Here is a 28,000-nt window from a genome sequence, read left to right on the forward strand (position 1 = left end):
TTACGATTTATCTCATCTATTAAAATTGAAGTCACCGACAATGGGAGGGAGGGGTGCAAGGACGGCCACGTTGTTTGACTTGATAGCCGTCAAGGAAGAACATAGAACCGTCAACTAGCTTAGACGTTCAAAAATGGCAACGGTGGTCCCTCGGCTCCACACACACCCCATCTGTTTCGTGCCTCGTGCGTTCCCTTCTCTAGCCTTCAGCTTCCATGCACTCCGCTCTAATCTAGATTAACTCCTTTCATCACTCATCACCTCCTTCTTCGTCTTTCTCTTCCTCACATCCATAATAGAGTACAGCACCAGCATCTCTCTCTCTCTCTCTCTCTTTCTCTCTGGTTAGTTATATATATCCATGGCGGGTGGAGGAATAACGGCTCCAGCTGCCGGAGGGACGCAGTTCGAGGCCAAGATCACGCCCATCGTCATTATCTCCTGCCTCATGGCCGCCACGGGCGGCCTCATGTTTGGTTACGACATCGGCGTTTCAGGTTACTCTTCATTCATATTCTTGAGGTCTTAAATTAATGTTTAATTTAATCTGTATATGTTTATGATCAACTAGTCTTAATTTCTTCTTGATCATTCAATTCTTTCTCCGCCATTTCATGCCCGTGAGCATTGATCGGCCTGTAATTCGATCACCTTTGCCTCTTGTTGCATCTCTTCTTCTTGATCATTGATTGCTTCACACTTCATACTATGATTTAGGTCAAAAGAGGAGGAACACGTAAATGTTATACATATATATATATATTTATTTATTTTGTAAATATTTTAGAAAATAAGAATAATGAAATCATACTAAAAAGATCCACATCACAGGGGTAGGAGTCGGAGATGCCGGTCCTCTCTGTCTCTGAAACAGTGCAACCACCAGCCAATGGATTGCAAGCAGCGTGTAAAATACCAAAAATGTCACTTAAAACTTCGTCCCAAATGTGAGGGGTCATTTTCGCTGTTTTCTTTTTCTCGGAGGAGTGTGGAGCCGGGTCCTTGTTGTTTAGTTGGTGTTTGTTAATAACTAATTAACTATGCATAATTATTTTTCCTTTCAGACAATTAAAAACAACCCGGCCCCTATAATATGTTTCCTTTTCCTTTTTTAATTAATTTATTTAATTGATTACTTAATCAATTTTCTTTTACAATATTATATTTGTTAACCAAAATTCTGAATAAAAGTATTTTTTATTATTTTTTTAAAATTTATTTAAAAAAAATTATGTAATTTCTTATTTTCAACTTTTTAAATAAATTTATTTATATGATAATATAATGTTAACTTATTCGTTTTAACAAACACTACTTAATTGGATAATATTAATGTAGGAAGTAGAATTTTTGGTAATGTTTTTGTAATAGGTTTTTGTTTGTAATTTGTGTCAAGACAGCTGGTGTTACCTCAATGGAACCTTTCTTGAAAAAGTTTTTCCCACTGGTTTACAAAAAGACCGAAAAGGAGCATCTGGATCTGGACAGGAACTACTGCAAATATGACAATCAAGGCCTGCAACTGTTCACGTCATCTCTGTTCTTAGCCGGTTTGATCGCAACCTTCTTCGCCTCCTACACCACCAGGAGGCTCGGCCGGCGGCTCACTATGCTCATCGCCGGCTTCTTCTTCCTCGTCGGTGTGGTGTTCAATGCTGCCGCTCAGGACCTTGCCATGCTCATTATTGGACGCATCTTGCTCGGCTGTGGCGTCGGATTCGCTAATCAGGTTCTTTACATACCACTCTTATTTTAGTATTCATTTTTTAATGAGATTTTTTTTTGGGCATAAAGTATAAATATCTCCTCAACTCTTTTTGTATAGTCATTTGCCCTCCTAACTTAAAATGAAGATATTATGCCATTAATTTTTAATTTTATTATAATCACACATTATCTCTCAAATAAGTGCGTATTAGATAAACGTACTATAACACCCCACTTTTCTCATGGTGTTAGATAACGTAAGATTTCAAAAATATATTTTTTTTCAACATAAACTTAACATAAATAGTTCTTCGACAATTCCGTTATACCTTCTCAGCATATCGAAGTAAGAATCATAAGGTAAGACAAATAAATCATTATAAATTCGAAAACTAGATCGTAATCTCAAATGGTACATAACCGAACTCATTTTATTCATAACATGAAAAGTCGTACTTATCATTTAACATGACATCATCAAAATACACATCATAATTAAAAGATATGCTATAAACTATCTACTAATCGTCGTCAATCCTCGTCAATTCTTTTCCCCTTAGCGTTGTTGCCTTCATCTAGAACGTTTGAATATTCTAGAGACAAAGTCCAAATAAGATGCTGAATCATCTAAGTGAGAGTTCAAAACACATTTTTCATGAATGTATGCAAGACATGAAACAAAACTGACATAATCCGACAAGCCTCAATCCAAGAGAATCCAACATAGTTTTTAACCCAACCTTGGCGAAAAAGCAATCTCTCTAAAGGCAATATCATTCCACCGACACATTGTCACAACACAATCCCAGGTTAAGAGGGGCAATATCAACGCATCTCCCTAACATGTTGAGAATAATCGTTATCACTCCCGACCCAATAAGGTCAACATCAATGCAGGAACCTGGCTCACCACAATCACGTCAGGGATTACGTTTCTACCCAAAAGCAAACTAAAAACATTACCCATTCCCAACCCATATCTCACACGGACAACCAGTCACTCTAGTGTAACTTCCCTATCCACGTAGCCCGACACATAACCCTAGGCGGCCATCCCGGCAAGCACACCTAGCACGGGATACCCCTATATGTTATTCTGGTAACACCCTTAGGGAATTACGGCTACATTATCCGGACAACATCCTAGGCTAACATCCCATATAAACAACACAAACACATGCCAATGCCACATATCACAACTTGATGCATCATATAAAACAACATTTTATATACATAATTTATCGCACAAAATTCAATGCACATGCATAAAATATTTTGGGACGAGTCTCCTACATGAACACACCCATAACAGGTTCAACTGTTCACATGCAACAAAACCTTTTTGCATGTAATCAGATTAAGTTTAGGTAGAATTAAAACAAGTATTTAGGATAGAACTACTCACAATAAATCAAGTTTTTAAATAAGAACACTCACCTTGAACGAAACTTAGAACACCTCAAATCTTGTGCTCAATTTCGATTTTCGTGCAACTCTTCAAGTTTTTTGACCAAACCACCTCCTTACACGCCCTCACACGTTGCCCAATTGCTCTACGCGCGTGATGCCTCGCGTATGCTTTAAAAGCCCTCTATACACTAAACCCAAAGCACTCTCGTCCAACACGAATTTATCACAATTTTAAATAAGAAAACCCTTGGCCATGAACATCCTATTTATAGAATTTGAAACTTGGCCACCAAGTCATATTATATTACAATATTTCTTAATCATTTCAAATCTTTTCCAAATCTTCCAAAATATTCCAATCATTTCAAATCTTCTAAAATCTTATTTAACCATTCCAAATCTTCTAAGATTTTCTACAATCATTCTTATTCGAATCAAATTCAAATCAAATCATATTCAATAAAATCTTATCAAATTTTATCCAATCAAATCTTATCCTTAAAGTCATCATGAGACTTCATCTTTATCTCTAAAGTCATCACGAGCTTTCATCTTATCTTTAAAGTCATCATAAGCCTTCAACATTATCTCTAAAGTCATCATGAGACTTTATCTTATCTTTAAAATCATCATGAGACTTTATCCTTAATCTCCTATATGCCCATAGAAAAAAAGGTTTTAAAAATTACATTTTACCTTGAACTTTTTGGGTAATTGCACTTAAACCCCTTTTAACTTGGTCCTTGGGCCATTTTTTAATTGCACTTATGCCCCTGGAGAAATGATTTATTACACTAATACCTCAAGGTCTTAGGTGAATTATACTTTTATCCGAACTTTAATATTTACGATTTTTTCCTAGCTTAGAAACTGAACTTTTATTTTTAGAATTTCATAATCATTTAAAATGTCTTATTTCCTCAAATATTTGAATATAAAAATCTCGGGTATTACATCTTTTATGATTATTCAGTTTTCCAGGTTTGAAATTAGTTGTACCGAAAACCTTTCCTGATCCAATTTCTTTCAACACCTAAAATTGTGTCTCGAAATGCTTATCAATATTATATCATTTTTCTTTGACATCCAGGGTCTGGGGCACTCCCTGCAATCGATTTAGTCACTCAAGACTGTGATAGTGTACCCTATAGACCCAATCTTCCAAAAATTTCACTTACACTGTAGCACCCCACTTTCTCGGGCATGTTATAACTTTAAGAAATTTGGGATATATTTTTTTCCCTTAAGAATAATCTCAACATCATATTAATTCCCAAACTTTCCATTAACCTACCTAGCATGAGAATCATCATACATCATAAACGCTAGGCTAAGTATTCACCAATAGTGGAAGCATGAATCGAATCTAAGCATACATTGAACCATATTAATAATACATGATCGCTTCAAACATATCCCATAGTACAAGACTATTCATCAACAGAACATAAGTTTTTTAACATGACTTGAAATATAACATAACATAACCAAATCTTCAAGAAGAAAAATAGAACATCGAATCTACACGTAGAATTCATCGGCCACGTCATCACGTGTCTCAAACCCTAACTTTACCAATAACCATAAATAAGATTCATCATCATTCCTCAAAACGTTCAGAATTCGATGTAGCAGAACTTAAACATATGGGCTACATAACATTCAATCATTACATTTTGCACTTTACTAAGTGTCATATCATGCCTCATTCATCATTGTTTCTACTACAATCTCCATCTGAAATGTTTGAATATTTTAGGAGAAAAGCCCAAGTTAGATGATGAATCATCTAAATAAGGGTACATAATTCATATCTCATGCGTGTATGCAATGCAACATAACATCATTCCTTTCGTTTGAGTCGACCGCACTCAACTGTTACTCTCCATTTTAACAGTCTCCTTACCAGGCTGAGGTGTATGGGTGCACCTTTGACAGAGTAGCGGCACTAGTCCTTAATCCCAAACCCCTATGCATAACATGATCAATAATATCATCGTGAACATATGCATAATTCATCATCATTACATGTAAATGCACTATATATGATTCGTAACTTAACATAGCATGTCAATATGATAGAATCATTTGCATAATATTGGTTTTGGGTTGAACCACTTACCTTTTGCACTAAGTTCAGAACACCTCAAAAAATGTGCATCGTCTCGATTTTTGTGCCAAATCTCAAAAATTGAACAAATCACTTAATCTCGAGCACAACAAACCTATAAGACATATTTATTCACAAAATATCTCAATACCTCAATTTCTTTATTTTTTCTCTATTTTTCTCCAATTTTTCTTTCTAAAATTCCAAATAAATACCTCTTTAACTACTTTCTCCAATATTTTTTCACAAAAATTCATTATATTCTAAGAACTTTAAAAGAAAATTTCGAACTTACCTCGAAGCTTCATTTGCACGCAAAACTTTTTGCACAACCCTCTAGATCTTGATTTTTCATGAATTTAGAAATTTGTTTCATATTTTTCTAAGCCCAAACGCGCTCTAACACGCCCCTACAAGTTGCTCCATGTGCCCTCACTCATGGGGTCCAGTTGGCGTGTGCACTACATGCGCTAGTTGTCTTCTTCCTCCATCACGTCGGCAGCTCGCGTTCCGCCTGGTTTTTCAGCCATATCTCCTTCATCTGAGCTTCGTTTTGCCTCCCGTTTGAACCTACGACTCTTCTTTTCATCCTTTACAGGATTATAGCTTCAAATCAGTCTATTGGAGCCATTGTTTGATTGCTCAACTTGATTTTTCGGTGAAGCTCAATTTTTTGTTGAAGCTCCATATCTCTTTCATCTCTCAATGGAAATTTCTCAAATTTTACAAGTATGATCATCTAGACTTGGGGAACAAAAGACCATTATTCGTTGCCCTCTATTTATTCCCGAGCTCTCAGATTTGAGAGTTTAATTTTTTTTTTTTCATTTCAACATCTTCCAATACCTCTATTTATAGGCGATTTCAAGCCTCCAAATGCTTGTTCGCAACCAACCCAAAGCCCTTAAAGCTTCTACCTGACTTAGATCAACCTAAAAGCATCAAAATCTGACCAAAATTGCCACTTGCAGAGCTTCGACAAAACGACTAGATTTTTTATCGATTTTTTTTATCAAAATCTGGCCACCCTCATGGCTGTTGTTAGCTAATCCTTAACCCTAAGGCATCTCCGACCAACCCTTATGGGTTCCCCGTGGCCAAAATCAGTAGTTGGCGATCGAAAAAACTACTGGTCGATTTCCCATTACCAATATTTTTTGGATTTTGCATTTTTGCCCCCTCTAATTTTGTCTCTTATGCTTTGACCCATTTTCACCAAGCCCCTGAACTTTCCACAATTTTCATTGAGACTCCCAAGTTCTAAAACTTCCATCTCATTCCAAAAAATTTCAAAAAAACATCATTTTGACCTCCTTCTAGCATTTTTGGGAAACTGCACTTAGGCCCGAATCTTCATTTTGTTCGTAAACCCTTTTGTTTCTTCTTGAAACCGCTAAAAGGTTGCTCTACATACCAAATATGAACGTCCCCAAGGTACATTTGACTTCTTAGAAGTTCCCTACGATTATTCGATTTCTTAACCTAAATCGCAACTGTATTTTAGCTATACTAAAAATCGTTTTTGATTCAATTTATTTCAATGCCATAAATCATGCCTCAAAATACTCATTAATACCATATTGATTTCTTTAGACATCTCAGCTCCAGGGCACTCCTTGTAGTCGATTCAATCACTCATTATTGAATCGAAATTACCCTATAAGCTCAATTTATCTGCAAATTGCATTTTTACCCCTAAGATAAATTACTCTTGAGCCCATTGAAAATTCTTGGGTATTACATACACCTTATGTAGAATTACATTTATAATTTTAAGAATTTCCCAAGTGTTGCACGTGCTGATAGGGAGGTGGGTTGCTAGCGTGGGATGGGGAGGAAACATAGATTGTTGATGAGAGATAGGGAGGAAAAAGTGGTTAGATGTGGGAGGACGATGATTTACCTTTAGTGCCATGGAAAAAAGAGGGGATAAAAAATAAAAATAAAAAGTGTTGAGAAAAGTGAAGCAGCTGGCATCAACAATTACCGCCAGCTGGCAGCCTGCAGCCGCAGCCTTGTAGCTACATACCGCGAGGCACAGTAGCCTCGCGGCTGCATGTCGCGAGGAGAAGCTGCCTCATGGCAGTGTTGGCCGCAAGGCACACTGCCACGCGGCTGCGTTGTAGCAACCTCCCCCATTTTTTTGGCTTGGCTTTGACCCATTCAGCAACCGCCACGTGTCGACACCAACCACCCTTGAGAATCGTGCCCTATAAATACCCACCTACAGGACATTAATGGGGACTTCCAACTTCGATAAACTCTAGACACTTTGAATGTACTTTTACTATTTTCGTGAATAGTCATTGGGATTCGGGACTGACTTTGGCATCGGAGGGTCTTCGCGGGGAAGATTCCCGCGAGCCTTCTAACCCATTTTCTCAGCATTAACAGGGTCGAATCTTTGCGGCGAGCCTAGCAACGAAGGTAAAGTCTTGCGGTGAGCCTAGTGGCGAAGTAAAAGTCTTGTGGCGAACCTAGCGGCGAAGGTAAAGTCTTACGGTGAACCTAACGGTGAAGGCCAAGTCTTGTGGCGAGGCTTGTAGCGAAACTCGTGTCGAATCTTGTGGCAAAGCTACTGGCAAAACCTTGTGGCAAAAGCTAGTGGCGAGAGCTTGTGGCGAGAGCTTGTGGTCAGAGTTAGTGGCGAAGGCTTGGGGTGAGAGCTTGTGGCAGGAGCTAGTGGCGAAGGCTTGTGGAGAGAGCTAGTGGCGAATCCTTGCGGTGAGCATCCTAGCGGCAATTTCCCTTGAGGCGACATGTCTTACGACAACCTAACTTCACCCGACACCAAACTCAAGTAGACCCCACATCACAAATTTTAATTGTTGTATTTTGGCAACAACAATTTGGCGCCGTCTGTGGGAAACGTAACAAAAAGCCAATCTTAGCACAAGATGCTGAGAGGGATAAGATCAGCCGGTTGGGCGAGCCCGCCTGACCCCACCCGAAGGAGCGCTCATACCAGGGCAGGAGCCACGAAAGGCCCCTACCCAGTGTACTCTACAGTACTAGGATTTTCGGTAGATCACCTTAGCAACGAAGTGCGTTCTGAGAATTTTCCTGTGCTCAAATGCAACCATACCACTGGACTGAGGGGCATGGAACATTCGATGCAAGAATAAGCACACGTAGTTGGATTGAGGAGATACGTGACAGGGCGAGGGGAACAAGTCCCACATGCAGCGCCCGCTAACCAGGAACAACACTCATCTGGACAGTCTTCAATTCCAAATAGAAATCTCGTGGGAACTTTAAGAATAGCTCCACCCACAATCTTACTCTCAGATTATGAACTATTGCGGAAGAACTTTGAGGAGCTGAAACAACAGAATAATGAACTCAGGGTGAACAATGAGGAGACTATGAGAAGACTACAGGAAGTCACTACTTTGTTACGTAAACTAAGGCCGGACATTCACATTCTTCACATGGGACAAATCGATACAAGGATAGAACATCGGAGATCCCAAGACAACCCTTCCAGAACCCCTCGGCAGGGGACAAGAATCAGAACTCCAGGGCTGAATAATCAAGTCTCGAAAGTAATGGACTCGAGAAGGAAAAATAGTAGAAGGGCGAGAAAAACTCCCACGTATAGAGAGACAGCAGAAGACACCTACTCAGGAGTGCCTTACGACCCATCTCTTTGCCAAAATGAAAGGAAGCAGGAAATACTCAACGTGTCTAGCATTAAACGCCTCATAGAAGAGGTGCTAGAACAAAAGCAGGTAATGATGATACCAAAGGTAACTCCCTCGAAAGGGTTCCCTCTATCTGAGGAACTCCAAAGGCGACCAGTGCAACTAGGGTTCGAACTGCTGCACCTTTCGATATACTCGGGAAGGGAAAACCCCGAGAAGCATTTACAATATTTTATCGCAGTAGCTGTGCTACATGGATGGAATGAGGTCACGAGGTGCAGGGCTTTCCCACTCTCCCTGACAGGACAAGCTCAACAATGGTTCATCGAATTACCAGCAAGACATATACGATCATTCGAATAGTTGAAGAAAGAATTCTGAAATACGTTCTTCGTCTATCTCCCGAAGAAGAAGAGTGCAATATATCTAATGAGCTTACAGCAGAAGCCGAATAAATCCCTGAAGCAATACATCGAGCGATTCAGAGCCACGGCGCAGGAAGTAAGGGATCTCGCAGTCGGGTTAGCGGTGTCAACCCTACTAAACGGAACTACATACGCCCCGCTCCGCTTAGAAGATCCTTAACTTTCTCCGAGCCAAATTCTGTGACTGAGTTGTTCGACTGAGCAAAACAGTTTGTCACCCAAATGGAAATTTTGGACGCATGGGAAGGTAATAGAAGGGGAAAGGAAACCCAGCCTGAAGTGCGAAAGACCGTACAAAGTCCAGAAAATGATAGACCCCAACAGGTGCACACTACCAACACCATAAAGCGAGGTGATAGGAAAAGCTTGGAACACCGTGCACCTCGAGAGGTACTTCTCAGCTTTAGCCCAAGGGGAAGGGACGAAGCACGAGACGTAGAGTCAAGCCTGTCATCAGAAGCGTTACTCGACCCGGTCAGAGGCCGAAATTGTCTTTAATTTTCCATTGTAATAACATCCCTTGATAAATAAAAGAATATATCTCATGTATTCCCGTGGAGTAGGAAAAACTATAAGCCGAACCATGTAAAATCTACATGAGCCCAGTTGCAATCTGGTGCCTATGTGGCTGCACTCTCACCCTGCAATTAAAATACAAAACAAAACACAATAAAAATTTTATTTATTTATTTTTGTTTATTTAGGTGAGAGGTTTATACTCGTCAGTGTACGAATGCAGTTGTAGTCCAAATTTAAATTTATACTTTCTGGATGAGTCTAGATCGTCCACTAAGAGATTTATTTATGGAAAAAGAAAAAGAATGCCACACACGCACACACATTTAGATGGATTGGTAACAAGATTTTTTTTTATGATTTTTAGATAACAGATACTAGAAAATAAAGCAAGATAAAAGTTGAAATAAATACTTAATGTGAGAATATAAAATTGGATAGCACTTGAGTTAAGACAATTTCAACACCAACCCGTTAATTCCCAAATTTTAGCATATAAGGTTAGTAACATTAATTTAATTTCAAATATGAGAGTTTGTTACTAAATGCAATTAGAGATGATGATAGTTCTAGTTTAATCAATCCCCATACATGATATGCGGGATTCTATTTTAAGCAACTACCATAAATCCAATTACAATTAATATACAAAACAACTAAATTAATCATCCAGGTTTGGGTATGATAGCGTTTCCAGTTCTAGTAACTCCCATGCGTGACATGAAAGCTCTAAGTTAGGCTTACGCTATAATCCGAACCTAGTGATTTTCTAATAATTAAAACATATTCATACTGAAATTTAAATTAATGTTACTCATTTAAAGCGCAGCTTTCTTTGGGAATCATTGGCGTTGGATACTGTTCTTGTCTTAACCTAAGATTAGATTTAGCTACTCATTTCCACTTAAAAGTTAATTAACAAGAATTTAAATGGCATAATTTAAATAATAGAATTTAAATGACAAGAATTAAAATAGCAAAAACTAACTGGCCATTTAGGCGGTGGATAATTAAAAGACAAGAATTAAAATTATAGAAATTTAAAGGCAGAAATTAACCGGCCATTTATGCGGTGGATAATAAAGTAACAATAAATGACATAAAAATTTAAAAGAAGAAAGGAATGAAGTAAGATTACAAAAGAAAATAAGAGAGAGAATAAGAGTAATTCTCTAAGAGAAATTTTAAGAATAAAACTAAACTTTGATTCAAATAATAACCACCTTCCTCCCAAATGCACCAAAGTGAGCTATTTATAGTCCACAAGATGCAATACAAACCACACAATTATTCAACTAAACATAATTATATCTAATGGGCTGTAATACCCCGAGAGCCCAGAGAAGTTAGTATATATTGAGGATAGTGTAAGAAAGAAAACAACACCAGCTGGATACCTTTTGGGCTGAATGTTGGCAAAGAACTTCCAAGTTAAGCATGCTTGACCTGGGGTAATCCAGGGATGGGTGACCCTCCTGGGAAGTTCGAGTAGGCCCATCAGGGTAAGTTGTTCCGGATCTTCCTATCACTCGAACGGGATGTTACAGGTGGTATCAGAGCCGACCCCCGAGCCTCTGAGCGCAGTGGTGGGGTAAACCTCAGCGAAGAGGCTGAGTCTTGAGGGGTGTGTGTGTAGGCCCCTATGGGGGGTGCGTGTAGGCACCTTAGGCAAATCCCACATCGGCCATGCAACGGGGGGAGCTCTGGGACCAGTTGTAAGGTCGCATGACGAGGACGTCATGTGCTTAAGGGAGGGAGAATGTAATACCCCGAGAGCCCAGAGAAGTTAGTATATATTGAGGATAGTGTAAGAAAGGAAACAACACCAGCTGGATACCTTTTGGGCTGGATGTTGGCAAAGAACTCCCAAGTTAAGCGTGCTTGACCTGGGGTAATCCAGGGATGGGTGACTCCCCTGGAAAGTTCGCGTAGGCCCATCAGGGTAAGTTGTTCCGGATCTTCCTATCACTCGAACAGGATGTTACATGGGTACTCACAAAACATTCACTTAACTAATGAAAGAAAATTAGGTAAAAGACAAAAAATACCAAAGATTTTAGGTGGTGAACTACTCATAAAAATACAAAAGACTTTAGGTGGTAAATCACTTATAAAAAAATACAAAACAAAGAAAAGTTTTCTACAAGTTGGGCTTTTGTTGGGCATTTGGTTGGTCTTGGGCCTTTGGTTGGATTCCATTTGATAGTTGGGCCAAGTGCACTTGAAACATCCTCCAGACTCCATAATTGACCTTTGAATTTGAGCAATAAAAATGAGTAATCCAATGTCTTCAATTATGCCCCTAATTAATTGTAGAAGCCAACTTCCTTGCTTCATCCTGAAATAATATGTAATACGAATAATTATTTACTTTAAGCATAAATATAAAGCCAAAATAGGGATATAATTGATTAGGATATAGGAAATATTGACCCTTATCACACCCCCCAACTTGAATATTGCTAGTCCCTTAGCAATTAGATTATACACCAGCCATGATCTAATCGCAATACTTGCATGAATATAAAAATTTCAAATTCGAAACCAAAATGCGTAGAGTAGTTTGGCATACAGTCGAATATTCAAAATCAGATTTCTGGTTAAAGGTCATACAATCTCAGGAATGGCAATCAGGATGACCAATACACAGATTTACTCCCTCGAAGTTTTGATTTTAAACCTTAATGTGGATTTTTCCTCCAATAAAACGATTCCTCAGGTGTACACACAAGGGGGTGCACCGTTATAAGAGTAAATGTAAAACAAGTTCAAAACTCGGTGTCATCCCAAATACAAGGAACGTATTTTCATGAAAGAATGGGGAAATTGACATAGCTTCATGACTGGAATAATGCCCTAGATGAATAACTTCTTAATTTAAACATAATTCCCTATTCTGAACTCAAATTCTGAGATCACATAATTTATAGCATCAAAAGGGATTAGACCGGATTATAATGGGGTTATGAGGTTAATACAGGTTGTCAAAGAAAATGATAGAGTATGCAAATGGTGTGGTGGGATTTATTTATTTATTTTTTTTAACATTTGTTTTGAAACAATTGTGCTGAATAGCTAAGAGAATTTTTTCTTTTTTCTTTTTTTTTCACTTTTTTTTAACATGAAAATAGCTAGACAGACTAATTCCCAAAATCACACCAGGTTAGACAAAATTCATATGGTTATGGGTTAAACGATAGTAACGAAAGAAATTGTACTACAAATGGCTCACATAGGCTAGCAATGGAGGTTAATATAAAGAAAGAAAAAGGTTAATATGCCCAAAATAAAAGAAATTGATCCCCCTATCATGCTTCTACAAAACAATGTTACTCAGTCATCTAATTCGAAATTTGAAACCAGTCAAATTCATCCGCTATCATACTAGACATTCAAGGTGAATTAATGTTTTGAAGCCATTGAAAAGATGAGATAAACAATAAAGTATATTTAGAGTAAGTGTTATTTCACTCAGAATTAACGGTTATTAGACTCAAACACTCACTTGGAAAATAGTCTCCACTTCTGTTGAGGGATCATACAGTGTACTAATCAGCTAATTACTATCACCTTTGACTTTATGACCGATAACCATTTTTTTTTTTAATTTTTAATACCCGATGAATGCAAATTACTTGTTCCAATGCATATAGGTTTTCAAATAAGAAATCAATGCATTCATGTTTCGTATTGCAAACTTAACCAGCTATTAGTGCATAACTCCAAAGCTTTAGGAATAGCGTTATTTAAAACATATTTATTTATTTATTTATTTATTTTTATAAGAGCAGATAAGGATAATCAATTCACACAAGACTGCAAGCTAGCAATAGCAAACTCACAGTTAAATATGAATCAGATAATTTATAACTAGACCTTACACCCCCCAACTTGAATTGCAGTAATAAATTAGGGTTGTTAGGAAAATCTGTAACTTCACAAGTCCATAGATTTACTGTGAACTGCTAAAACTCAAACAAACAAATGAGCATACCATATATGTATATTTTTTATATTTTCACACTAAAATAAAAATTTCATGCAAGTCATAAGATAAACAAAATGAGTCTCAAGAGTACAAAAAGTACTCCTTACTCAGCCATTTTATCATAGACTCGTCTAACAACATTCCACAGTTTTTTTTAGGAACACAAGAAAAGAAATTTCGTACAAGTCATAGGAGATGCGTCTCAAGAGTACAAAAAGTACTCCTTACTCAGCCATCTTATCATAGACTTGCCTTACAGAGATAAATCTAAATTAATCAAACCTTTTTGGCGCTTGTTTCTGATTACCTTAGACCAATCTATCCGAGGCTCATAAGGATCGTGCTGTGGAACATAAGCGTATAATTTTTCTAGTAGCTCCTCAATGGTAGATGCAGAAATGAGAATCTTTCTTATTGAAAAAGAAATGAACTTTTGTTCCACAGCCTGATCAAGAAAAGAGAGCAACCCATCAAAAAAATGGTTAACATTTAAAAGTCCAATGTGTTTGGTATGGAGATTGCTCTTAGCCCAGGAGATTATACAGAAGATTTCTTCAAGTGTACCAAAACCTCCTGGTAAAGCGATGAAGGCGTCTGACTGATAAATCTTACAAGCCATGCACTCGGACATAGAAATCGTTTCTATAAGTTGACCACGTGTAATCCCGAAAATACGTGGTTCAGAGAAAGGGATTGGCATTACACCTACCACATATGTTTTTCCAAGATGTGCAGCTTGTGAAACACAACCATTCAATCCACGACTTCCCCTTCCGTATATCAAATTAATTTTTCTTTCTCCCAATTTTAGGCCTAGTTCGCTTGCTGCAAGTGCGTAACTACTGTCGCTCCCGAGTTGAGAGCCACATAGTACACATATGGTGTTGATTCGACGAACTAACTGACCTTCCATTTATATTTGTTCTTTATGTATGCCCTGAAAAGAGATTTGGTGATCAAAAGTAGGTATACAAAAATTCAACAAGAAATAAACACAAATAAAAATTATGCATATGTACAAATAGTTGTGATTGTGGCTCACATCTTCCTCTGGTTTTACGTCCAGAAACGGTTTAAACACCTTCTATGAAGTGGGGATAAGCTTCCCATCCAATTTTCTTAAAAATTGGCAAACATGGTCGTTTTTAGTCAAATTCCCAAGACTATAGCGTTGGTGGTCACTTATGAACTGGGTCTATAAAGCAAGAAGTTCTCTTTGCACTATTCCACACGGATGCGTCTCAAGAGTCAATCGGATATCATCCAAAGACTCCTTACTCAGCCCATCCTTTATGAAACTAATTTTATCTTCTCGATTTACGGACGTAAACCCCACAGATTTGCATTGTGTGTTACAGGTCCAACGAGCACATTTGTGACAACCATTTACTCTTTTTGCTCTTCGTTTCTTCGCAAAACTACTCTTTCCCAAACCTGAAAAATGCTTAAAACTAGGTGACGTTTTGCCTAGTAATCGAACTTTTGCTTCAATCAACCAGCGAATATCTTCAGGGATGTTATTATACATCAACATTCTAAGTCTTTCACACCTAGAGGCATAAATTTTTTTTAAATCATTCATTGGGAGAGATGAATAGTACTTGCAAATTTTTGAGAGTTGAAGATCCATTTTTTTTTTTATTAAAACACAACTATAATAAAATAAAACTAAAAACTATGAATCTTGCAAAATGAACGAGAGTACCTGATCGGAGAACAACACGAAGGAAAGGAGACTGAGCTTGCTTGCAGAAGTGTGGCTTACCTCATTCAAATATGGAGTCTCTTATAGAGCAATGTGTATCACTATTCTACATTCGGCTCGAGGCACGCCATAATTGTAGGGTCAGGCGTGTCTCTTTTTTCAACGCTCGGTGCCTCATTTTTTAACATTTGGCAGTGTGCCTCTTCCTTTATAGGACAGTATGATTGCACTGCCCGAGAAAAATGGCTACCACCAATGTTAATTCTGTCTCTCTCAATTCAATTTTTTTTTGTTTTTTTATTATATATATTTTTTTAGGGTTTTTTTTTTTTAGAAGCCTAATAAAATTATATATATACCACACGAGACAATATTATCGAGTCAAATAAAATTATTTGCACAATGTATCAATTTCAAACACCAATAAATCAATTCTTAAGTACACCTTACCACCAACTTGAATTGTGCATTGTCCTCAATCAGTAATAAAAGGATAGAAGATAGGCATACCTGACAGTCTTTAGTGCATGAACTCGTATGTAAAAATTTTATTTAAACTGCACACAAAGAAACACTATTTAAGTAATGCAGAAAAGGAACAACTTATATGTATATATATATACTTCTTATATATATATATATTTATTTATTTTTTTAAAAAAAATATTTTATTATATATTTTTATTTTATTTTTTTTAGAGTTTTTTTTTCTTTTTTTCCAGTTAAGGATCAAATGAGTGGTTGCACACATACTCATATAATAACTCCCATTCGTTACACCAATTTTAAAGTTATTTTCAAAATTATGTAAATTGATTTTTCTCATGAATGCACATACATATTTTGAAAATATATCATCCGGAGGTGTTGGTTTTATTACATCAGAGTACGGCACATTAATTTGCACAAACACCTCACACATGTTTGGTTTAATTTGATCCTCAATAATATCGACTAGCCTAAAAGATAGAAATTTAGGCTTAAATGTGAATAAACTTATGACATCTTCACATTTTGGCTCTCGGATTTTATTCTTTTCTTCCTCCTAGGTTTCTTCTTTTCTCACATCATTTTAGTCCAATTTTTCTTCTATGATTGCTTGTACCATCATAGGTTCATCAAGTCTCTCAATTGACTCATCATTCCTAGGGATGGATATAAATTGGACCAACTCTTGACCTATGCGTGCATTGAATGACAATTTCCCCCCTTTGGAATTTTGATTAGGTTGGTTCGGAAACTCGCCAGGCTCACTCACGCTCGAGGTCTGTGTAAGCTCAATCAATTGTTCTAAAATGTCACATATGGTCCTAGTGGTTTGTTTTTGAAATTCGGCCACTTGTGCATTAAAACTCATTTGACCTTGCATAAACTCCTGAAGGGTGTCCTCTAAAAAATTTTCATCCTGAGGTTGATAAGTATCAGATCTAACCCCTTGTTCTAACTTGAATTGGTGAGATACTGGAGAGAAAGGTTCATGAGATTGGAACAAAGAGTCATCATTCCAAGGATAATTCCAATTGTCATATGAACTAGGGTAATCAGTGTAAAGATCTGGGTGGTAGCCTGACAGATAAGAATTCTCCCCCTGACTCTGGTTAAAAGAAAACCTCTTATCACTGGGATCGGAATGGCCAAATGCATTAGAAGACACATAAATGCTAAAATATTGAGACATGAAGAATATGAAAATGACAATTCAATGACAGATAATGATGTTAATAAATCAATTAATGTTTCAATAATCATACCTGACCGTAGTCTCTTGCACTGTTTAGTAATTAATAGTTATCTAAATATATTTTTTATTTTTTTAATTTATAATTTTATTTTTTTAATTTATAATTTTTTTTTTTTTTGCCTCAATCTCCCCAGCAACGGCGCCAAAATTTTGCTGCACTCTCACCCTGCAATTAAAACACAAAACAAAACACAATAAATTTTTTTTTTGTTTATTTAGGTGAGAGGTTTATACTCGTCAGTGTACAAGTGCAGTTGTAGTCCAAATTTAAATTTATACTTTCTGGATGAATTCAGGTCATCTACTAAGAGATTTATTTATGGTAAAAGAAAAAGAATGTCACACACGCACACACATTTAGATGGATTGGTAACAATTTTTTTTTTATGATTTTTAGATAACAGATACTAAAAAATAAAGCAAGATAGAAGTTGAAATAAATGCTTAATGTGAGAATATAAAATTGGATAGTACTTGAGTTAAGACAATTTCAGCACCAACCCGTTAATTCCCAAATTTTAGCACATAAGGTTAGTAACATTAATTTAATTTCTGATATGAGAGTTTATTACTAAATGCAATTAAAGATGATGATAGTTCTAGTTTAAGTAATCCCCATACATGATATGCGGGATTCCATTTTAAGCAACTACCATAAATCCAATTACAATTAATATACAAAACAACTAAATTAATCATCCGGGTTTGGGTATGATAGTGTTTCCAGTTCTAGTAACTCCCATGCGTGACATGAAAGCTCTAAGTTAGGCTTACGCTCCATTCCGAACCTAGTGATTTTCTAATAATTAAAATACACTCATACTGAAATTTAAATTAATGTTACTCATTTAAAGCGCAGCTTTCTTTGGGAATCATTGGCGTTGGACACTGTCCTTGCCTTAACCCAAGATTAGATTTAACTACTCATTTCCATTTAAAAGTTAATTAACAAGAATTTAAATGGCGTAATTTAAATGACAAGAATTTAAATGGCGTAATTTAAATAACAGAATTTAAATGACAAGAATTAAAATAGCAGAAACTAACAAGTCATTTAGGCAGTGGATAATTGAAAGACAAGAATTAAAATTACAGAAATTAACCGGCCATTTAGGCGGTGGATAATAAAGTAACAATAAAATTTAAAAGAACAAAAAGAATAAAGTAAGATTACAAGAGAAAACAAAAGAGAATAAGAGCAATTCTATAAGAGAAACTTTAAGAAGAAAACTAAACTTTGATTTAAGTAATAACCACATTCCTCACAAATGCACCCAAGTGAGCTATTTATAGCCCACAAGATGCAATACAAATCACACAATTATTCAACTAAATATAATTATATCTAATGGGCACTCACAAAACATTCACCTTAGGTAAAAGACAAAAAATACCAAAGACTTTAGGTGGTAAATCACTTATAAAAAAAATACAAAACAAAGAAAAGTCTTCTACAAGTTGAGCTTTTGTTGAGCCTTTGGTTGGTCTTGGACCTTTGGTTGGATTCCATTTGATAGTTGGGCCAAGTGCACTTGAAACATCCTCTAAACTCCATAATTGGCCTTTGAATTTGAGCAATAAAAATGGGTAATCCATTGTCTTCGATTATGCCCCTAATTAATTGTAGAAGCCAACTTCCTTGCTTCATCCTGAAATAATATGTAATACGAATAATTATTTACTTTAAGCATAAATATAAAGCCAAAATAGGGATATAATTCATTAGGATATAGGAAATATTGACCCTTATCACTATGACCACGAGTTGGCCCGGGATTACCAGAACATCTGATGCCTATGTCTGAAGACTCACCTGGATCCCTTGTTTGAGTTTAGTGCTATGCCTTTTTGGCTAGACCCGACTCCTTGGTTGATCTGGTGCCTAGGTCTCCCGAAAAACTCGGATGTCTGGTAGGAATCCCGTGCTGGACCACTGGCTAAACCCAGATTCCCTTAAATAAGCTAACCCCGAAAGACGGACATGGAGAATATAATAGCCAGAGCGTCATGATCCATCATAGGATCACCGGATGCTCCGGAAACTATGCCCGGAGGCTCGTCGGGATCCATTGACTGAGTCCGATGCTATGCTCCCGAGCTAGACCCGACTCCTTAGCTGATCCGGTGCCTAGACCTCCCGATAAGCTCGGACACCCGGTAATAATCCCGTAGTGGAGTCTATCTATCAAGGGCATGGTTGCCTAGAGATAATTTGGTACTCCAACCCCTGGTCGAAATAAGATCTTTTGGGCATTCTGAAGCACTTGGTTGAGTTAAGGTGCTAAACCCGACTCCTTGACTAATATTTTTACTCTTCAATTTCGTCTAAAGACAAAACAGAAAAGTAGGGGGCAATTGTGGTGCCATGGAAAAAAGAGGGGATAAAAAATAAAAAAAAAATGATGAGAGAAGTGAAGAAGCTGGCGGCAACAATTGCCGCCAGCTGGTAGCCTGCAGCCGCGAGGCACGGCTGCCTCGCGGCTCGCAGCTGCACACCGCAGCCTTGCAGCTACATGCCACGAGGCACAACAGCCTCACGGATGCACGCCGCGAGGTGCAGCCTCGCGACTGCATGCCACGAGGCACAACAGCCTCGCGGCTGTTTCTCGCAAGGAGAAGCTGCCTCACGGCAATGTTGGCCGCAAGGCACACTGCTGCGTGACTGCGTTGTAGCAACCTTGCCCACTTTTTTGGCTTGGTTTTAACCCATTCAACAACCGCCACGTGTCGACACCAGCCACCCTTGAGAATCATGCCCTATAAATACCCAGCTACAGGACATTAATGGGGACTTCCAACTTCGGTAAACTCTAGACACTTTGAATGCACTTTTACTATTTTCGTGAATAGTCATTGGGATTCGGGACTGACTTTGGCATCGGAGGGTCTTCGCGGGGAAGATTCCCGCGAGCCTTCTAACCCATTTTCTCAGCATTAACAGGGTCGAATCCTTGCGGCAAGCCTAGCGGCGAAGGTTAAAGTCTTGCGGTGAGCCTAACGACGAAGGAAAAGTCTTGTGGCGAACTTAGCGGCGAAGGTAAAGTCTTGCGACAAACCTAGTGGCGAATACCAAGTATTGTGGCGAACCTAGAGGCCAAGCTAGTGGTAAAACCTTGTGGCGAACCTTGTGGAAAAACTCGTGGCGAAGCTTGTGGCAAAGCTAATGGCGAAACCTTATGGCGAATCTTGTGGCAAAACTAGTGGCAAAACCTTATGGCGAAGCTTGTGACGAAGCTTTTGGCAAAGCTAGTGGCAAAACCTTGTGGCGAAGCCTTGTGAAAAAAGCTTGTGACAAGAGCTCGTGGCGAAGGCTTGTGGCGAGAGCTTGTGGCAAATCCTTGCGGCGAGCATTCTAGCGGCAATTTCCCTTGAGGCGACATCTCTTACGGCAACCTAACTTCACCCGACACCAAGCTCGAGTGGACCCCACATCATAAATTTTAATTGTTGTATTTTGGCAACAACATTACCGATGGAGCTTCCTCACGCCGGGGACCCATTACCTTTCTCACCTTAGCCGATCGACCCACTTCTTGGTCGATCGATCCATCAATCACCGTTTTCGTCTTGGCCTACTGACCCATTGAGTGAGGAGGAACCTCTATTGATTGTTGGTGCGAGGAAGCTCTGTCAGTCGGTTATTATCTTCACACCTTCAATCTATGTTTCCTCCCTCATCTCTCACCACCAACCTTTGTTTCCTCCTCACTTCCTAGTCGATAACCTTTGTTTCCTCCTCCCTTCCTGGTCAGTAACCTTTGTTTCCTCCTCCCTTCTTGGTCAATAACCTTTGTTTCTTCTCTCTTTCCTCGCCCACAACCCACTAAGAGTATGCTTGTATCTTACTCATGGGTAGATCCAAGGGGTAGCTTAAGCCCAGTTCCCACATGTTCCTTGAATCTACCATTTCCAACCCACCATTTCCAACTCTTCGCCCTCTTCCCACCCCATGCAACCCACTGCCCACCTGCTTCTTGGATCCACCCCTAATCTCACGCGCACTTATTTGAGAGATGAGGTATGTGATTGTAGAAAAATTAAAAGTTCAAGGGCATGATAAGTTCACTTTCAACTTGGGGGGGAGGGGAAATCGCTATAAGTGAAGAGTTGGAGGGCATATTTATACCTTATGCCCCCCCCTTTTTTTTATCCATTTACAACACAAATGGTATTTATATAAGACAACTTCCATATTACACACCAAATCTTCACGTTACAAATAACAATATTAGATGACGTTCGAAAGTGATTAGAGAGAGTGATAGAGAGACGGGTATTAAGAAGTTCAAAACATGTGAATTAGACCCTTTGGGAACAGAACAAAGGAAAAAAAGCTTAAAGTAATGGGTCTTCGCCACACTTTTTGGATGGTGTCTGGAAAGGTCCTTAAAATCCCAATTTCCATTCAGCTTCCTTCCATGAAGTGTTCGCCTTTGCCCTAATTTTGGGGTTAATGATCAATGTGATGGAAAAGAAAACATTAGATAGAAAATAAAAGATCCAATCACACTCAAACACAAAAGATTCTTAGGTAGAAAAACCTAAAAGGAAAAAATCACAGGAATTTGGGGAAGAAATCCCCAAATTCCTAGCTCTCACAAGTGATTTTTACACTTTGAATAACAAACCAAGTATCCTATTTATAGACTAGTTTCTTTGTTCACCAAGCTTAAGGTTTTCTTACCTAATAACAATTAACAACTGACCAATAAATAGGATTACACACTAAATAAGAAATCAATATTAGGAATAGAAAATAATCTTCAAGACTAATTAGGATTTCTCACTAAAAATTCTAACAAACCACCACCTTAGCAAGAATTCTTAAAAATATTTGCCCATTCTTCGACAATGACCATGACTATCTAGTACCGATAATCACCATGATCTCAATCACCAAATCACCGTACCCCCACCATAAAATGTACAACACATGCCACCCTAAGATTTTCACAGCACAATGTCAAAAAATACCTTGCTGAAAAACTATGGTGCAACCTCTATGCTTAAAACACATTAATCCAAACACATTATTGACTTAAATGTTAGTTAATTTTAAAAATTTACACAATTTTAAATAAAAAAAAACTTGAAAAAGCCTCTTAAAAAAGTGTAAGCCAAACACCCTCAAAAGTTATAAATTTGCTTCAATCTTTTTCAGGCAATTCCGTTGTTCCTCTCAGAGATAGCACCTGCAAGAATACGTGGGGGACTTAACATACAGTTCCAACTCAACGTGACCATTGGTATCCTCTTCGCCAATCTGGTCAATTACGGCACTTCAAAGTAAGCTATCCTTTTCGCTAACCTCTCATCCCCTCTCATTTTATATATATCTATTCTAAACACTCTACATTATAAAATGAGAGGAAACCAACAAAGTTTTGTCCAAATTTTGGGTCTTCTTGACTTGTCTTTGGGGGATAGACGCGAGGATTGAACTTCAATGCCTCAAAATTCCAGGAATCCAGGTCCACCCATTGAAATTTTACATCAAAGTAGATTAACAAATGTATGCTGATGGATGATGGATATAAATTATGATACTAATCGCAATATAATTTTATACAATTTGATTGGCCAAAATAACTAATCGCAATATAATTTGTTAAAGTAAAGATAGAATGAGCATTTTTTTTCCTATAAATTTAACATTTCTACTGATTAAATCAAGAATTAATCAACTTTGTTTGACAAAGCTATTGAGGGACTTATCGAAGGGTGTCAAAAAAACTAAAATACCCTTGTCTTAATTGCAAATTTTCAAAAGTTGCCACTGCCTTACCCACTGCTCTCTTCTCTCTCCATGATCGCTGATGCAACCACTAATCGCCGCTGCCTTTGCCTTGTCGCCTCTCCAACCGCTGATACGATGATGCAACGACGATGAGGTAGAAAGGAGAAGGCAGCAGCAGTCGGTGGTTGCATTGGCGACCATAGAGAGGTGAAAGAGTAGCAGGCAAGGCAGTGGCAGCTTTTGAAAAAATTTTAATTGGGGCGAGGGTATTCTAGTCCTTTTGAAAAATTTGCAATTGGGCAAAGTAACACTGCTCTTAAATCAATTCAAGTATCATTGTTGGTTGACCAACTAGTCCAACCAGAAGAATGCAAGTGGTTGGGTCACGATAGCTGGGATTCGCACCAATAGATTGTGCGTTCGATTCCTTGTCCTGTGCAGTGAGGTAAAGACTCCACCTGCGATTCATTTCCTATGCCGAAATTAAGGGCACGAGCAGTAGAGAACCGTGCAAGGGCAGTAATCCCAAAAATAGAAGGGCGCCTAAAAACCCATGTGAAAGTGGTCGATCCACAATGTTTTGAGACTGTTTTCCTTGCAAATTGTTTTGGTCAGTATACCAAAAATAAAGTGTTCTTGTCAGGGCTACCACTTGAGAGTGCAATTTTATGCACCCTATTTGACGGTGGGTAACTTTACCCACCATTAAATTAAATAGGGGGAGAGTGAGTGAGAGAGAGAGAGAGAAAGGCAAATGGAATTGCGTGCGGCCTAATGTAAGTTGACCCATTTCTTCTCTTCTTACTCTCTCTCACACGACACACACTCTCTCTTCTCACTCTCGCTCCACCTCCAACGACCCTTCCACCACAAGCAGTGTTTCTCCACCTCTGGTGTGTCATGCCTCCTACCGTCATCGGAGAACGGCCCTCCACCTCCACGTCCCCTCCACTAGCAGCGACTCTCTTTATCTCTCCAGACTTTGCTTCACAAATACCAAACAAACATATAACCTCTTCTTGATAGTTCCCATCCACTATCTCTTCTTCATCTTATTTCTTCTTCCAAAGCTTCATTCTTCTTCCATGGCCTTTGTCTTGTTCTCCGCACCCACCTTCCAAGGTCTCAGACCCCTTAACAAGCCAACCGACTCCTGCTTCTTCCCCTCAATACCTTCATTCGTTAAACTCACGGCCGCCAATAAGTGGCGGAGCTAGGGCGACGACACAAAAACGAAGTTAGACTCGTTGCTGGTGATAAGCTTGAGCATGGGGTTGTCCCTGTTCCTAGGGAGGTTCATGTTCTTCAACTTCTAGAGGGAGAACTGGCGAACCAAGGGCTACCGAGCAGAACAGCATGACCCACTTCATGGCTGGCGACAACAAGGCCAAAGAGTACCCAAGCCTACTCAAGTCCAACAATCCCATAGGATTCAACATTGTCGACCTCCTCGTCTGGGGCTTCATCGGCCACATCGTCACCTACTACATTCTTGCCACCTTCAACAATGGCTACGACCCCAAGTTCTTCAGCTAAAATATATAAATTTAATTGCTTTAATTCATTAATATTGCCTAATTAGTTTCAAGTATCTACTCCTATTTGATTTGCTTCAGTTAATAATTTTAAATGAAAAATGTTATTTTTACAAACAGTTGAGTTATCAAGAAGATGACCAAAGGCATCAAATGACAAAAATGCTCCCATCCAATTTGTAGATTCACCACCCTTTCCCTTTGCTGCCTTCTCTCTCCTTTACCATAGTCGTCTCCAGCAAACTCCTCCTCACCTCATCCCCTTCGCCTCGTCGATCATCGCTGCATCCTCTCATTGCCCCATTGCAGCACCTCGCGCCATCACCGCTGCATTCTGTCGTCACCCCGCTACAACACCTAGCGCAATCGCCGCTACATCCTATCATTGCCTTGCATTAACCTCCATTGCACCATCTAGTTGCATGAAGCCCCATCAAGCTTCATCTAGATGGTGATGAAGTCTGATTCGATCATCAAGCCTATCATCCCGTCGGTTCAAGTAGCACTAAAAGTAGCTGATTTTAAAGTTATTAACAAAAATTAGTTCATGGAGTTAATTAGGAAACCTATAATTAATGACTAATCCAATTTTGATAATAGAATATGAAAGCTCCAAATTTGTCCCCTTTCTCTCTTCGCTAGGGTTATAAATGAGTTGAATTGTTCACAAGTAGCTCGATGTTCAGCTCAACGACACATCATTTGATTTTGTTCTTTAAGATAAACGGGTTGAGTTTGAAGCTAACATTGAATCTTAATTTGTTAAAGAGTCGAGTTTGAACTCAGTAAAACTCAACTTGTTAAAGTTTGTGAACATATTCAATTATAATCTCCTGAACATGTTCGATTAAAAATTTATGAATAACTCGTTTATAAATATATTAATAAATATATTTATAATTTTAAAAATATAGCATTTAATATAAAATTATTATAATAATAACATTAAATTTAATAATCTTAAATTTATTATATATATTATTTTAATTATTTAACATAATATAATATACATATATATAACAAAACAAAAAAATTAATTTAGCTTTAGCCAAACATACCCTATAGATAGTTGTATTCCGGAAACTATGTGCGTTCAAGTTGAAGAGGAAGACATCAGCAACCTCAACCTCTCCCTCTCTGCCTCAAGTTCGTGGCTACCGTAGCAAGCCCTTATCCTATATTGAACCAGCGCTAACTGCCACCATCCCCGTCATTACACCTCCTATTCACTTGTGGAAGAGGTCTTGCCGAAGGCAGGCTCATACCTATAGTGCAATTCAAGAGCCCATAGTTCAGGGCCCACAAATTATGTTAATTTAGGGGAGCTCATAAAATTGAGAGAAAATGACTATTTTGTCCATGTGTCTAAATGATGATTTTACCCTTATATAAATCACTCCCCCCAATCCAAAATTTGCATAATGAACTCTCTCTCTCCTCTGTGCATAAATGAGTATTTGTTTATTTTTTTCTCTTGTGTCTATATGAATATTTGTAAATCATTATTTTGCCCCTGTATCTAAATAAATATTTGTTTATTTTTTTATATTTTATTATAAAAAATAAAATTTAAATATTATTCGATGGCCCATTTTTACATTTTAACTCAAGGTTCCAAAATCTCATGTACAACACTGGCCGAAGATGGAGAGAGAGAGAGAGAGAGAGTGTGTGTTGTGTGAGAGAGAATGAGACGAGAAGAAATGGGTCAACTTACATTGGCCACGCGCAATCCTATTTGCCCCTCTCTCTCCCATTTTAGTTATCCACATTTAAATGGGGTGCACAAAATTGCACTCACCGTTTGGTGGCAAAGGTATCATTATATAAAAAATGGTTTTTGGTCAAGCAATTATAAGGTGACTTTTTTTGGTCAAGCAATTATAAGGTGACTTAAAACTACTAATTAGTTTTTACAGGCTAAACTAGTCGGCAGGGATTTTAGACTTCTTTGCTTTTTGCTGAGTGGGGGTTTTAGGCTTTGATAGTGTAAAATTTGTACTGATCAACGTGTTTAATTTCCTTGCAGGATCGAAGCAGGATGGGGCTGGAGGCTGTCACTAGGGTTGGCTGGTGTCCCGGCCGGCCTCCTAACCCTTGGGGCCCTCTTCGTGGTGGACACCCCCAACAGCCTGATCGAGCGCGGCCGCCTGGAAGAAGGCAAGTCTGTTCTCAGGAGGATCCGAGGCATTTACAACGTTGAACCTGAGTTCCAGGAGCTTCTCGAGGCCAGCCGCATTGCCAAACAAGTCAAGCACCCCTTCCGCAGCCTCCTCAAGAGGAGGAACCGCCCTCAGCTCATCATTGCCGTCTTCTTACAGGTAAATTCATATAGCCGGCCCATATAGTACGATCTTATTTAATTAATTTATTGTTTGTTGTTGTAAATTTTACTTAAAAGGACTTGCGATGCAATTAACAATGGTTTTTCTACTAAAGATCTTCCAGCAATTCACTGGCATCAATGCAATCATGTTCTACGCCCCAGTGCTCTTCAGCACACTGGGATTCAAGGACGATGCCTCCCTCTACTCAGCGGTCATAACCGGCGCAGTGAACGTGATCTCCACCGTGGTCTCCATCTACTCCGTCGACAAACTGGGCCGCCGGGTTCTCCTGCTGGAAGCCGGCGTCCAGATGTTCCTCTCCCAAACGGTGATCGCCGTAATTCTGGGCATCAAGGTCAAGGACCACTCCACCAGCCTCCACGAAGGCCACGCCATCGTGGTGGTGATCATGGTGTGCACATTCGTGTCGTCCTTTGCCTGGTCCTGGGGGCCTCTGGGATGGCTGATCCCGAGCGAGACCTTCCCTCTGGAAACCCGGTCGGCGGGGCAGAGCGTCGCGGTCTGCGTGAACCTGCTCTTCACGTTTGTGATGGCTCAGGCCTTCTTCTCAATGCTGTGCCACTTCGAGTATGGCATCTTCCTGATCTTCGCCGGGTGGGTGGTGATCATGTCGATCTTCGTGCTGTTTCTGTTGCCGGAGACGAAGAACGTGCCGATAGAGGAGATGACGGAGAGAGTGTGGAAGCAGCATTGGCTGTGGAAGAGGTTCATGGACGATGAGGGAGAGGCTGGCGGGAATATGGATGGCAATAAAATTGGTCACACCAATGGGTTTGATCCCGCTTCCCAGTTGTAGAAACTGATGATGAGGATCCATCTTTTTCGGCTAAACCTGGAATCAAGTGAATTAGTGAAAGTTAGATTAAATAAATCAATTGATACACCACGGTTTTACGTTAATTACCACTTATATCTCTGTACATATATATACAGTCGTCTGATAGAAGAATTGGTTAAGAGTTTTGTTTCGCCTCTTCCTGATTGAATTGCAGTTGCATCCCCCCTTAATCTTTGGCTGAATGAGGGGTCTGCAAGACTGCAACCTGCATTACAGTTTGATTAAAATATCAATGGATTTCTGTTAATTTCCAATGGTGAGTTTGATATATATATATATATATATATGTGGTCAAC

General features: G+C 38.7%; 2 protein-coding genes across 2 annotated transcripts in view; both read left to right on the forward strand.

Annotated features, from left to right (window-relative positions):
- The window catches only part of LOC127800467 (sugar transport protein 13-like), a 92,335-nt gene extending 64,377 nt beyond the window's left edge, over window positions 1-27,958 (forward strand). The window contains exon 6 of the mRNA XM_052335085.1: window positions 27,699-27,958. The gene's annotated coding sequence lies outside the window, so the exon portion shown is untranslated. The remainder of the gene's footprint in view (window positions 1-27,698) is intronic.
- Window positions 178-27,958, forward strand: LOC127800466 (sugar transport protein MST4-like). The gene is made up of 5 exons (XM_052335084.1): window positions 178-497; window positions 1,401-1,729; window positions 22,408-22,532; window positions 26,548-26,839; window positions 26,958-27,958. The coding sequence occupies exons 1-5, from the start codon at window positions 362-364 to the stop codon at window positions 27,660-27,662; spliced, it is 1,587 nt and encodes a 528-aa protein (XP_052191044.1). The 5' UTR covers window positions 178-361; the 3' UTR covers window positions 27,663-27,958.
- Window positions 27,959-28,000: the final 42 nt, after the last annotated feature.

Source organism: Diospyros lotus, chromosome 4, assembly GCF_014633365.1.
Source record: "Diospyros lotus cultivar Yz01 chromosome 4, ASM1463336v1, whole genome shotgun sequence".
Lineage (NCBI taxonomy): Eukaryota > Viridiplantae > Streptophyta > Magnoliopsida > Ericales > Ebenaceae > Diospyros > Diospyros lotus.

Bases quoted from the DNA above. Each gene is read 5' to 3' on its own strand.
- LOC127800466 (XM_052335084.1), top strand. From the start codon at position 362: ATGGCGGGTGGAGGAATAACGGCTCCAGCTGCCGGAGGGACGCAGTTC. The intron at 1,730-22,407 runs GTTCTTTACATA...AATCTTTTTCAG, and splicing joins GCGTCGGATTCGCTAATCAG to GCAATTCCGTTGTTCCTCTC. The intron at 22,533-26,547 runs GTAAGCTATCCT...ATTTCCTTGCAG, and splicing joins GTCAATTACGGCACTTCAAA to GATCGAAGCAGGATGGGGCT.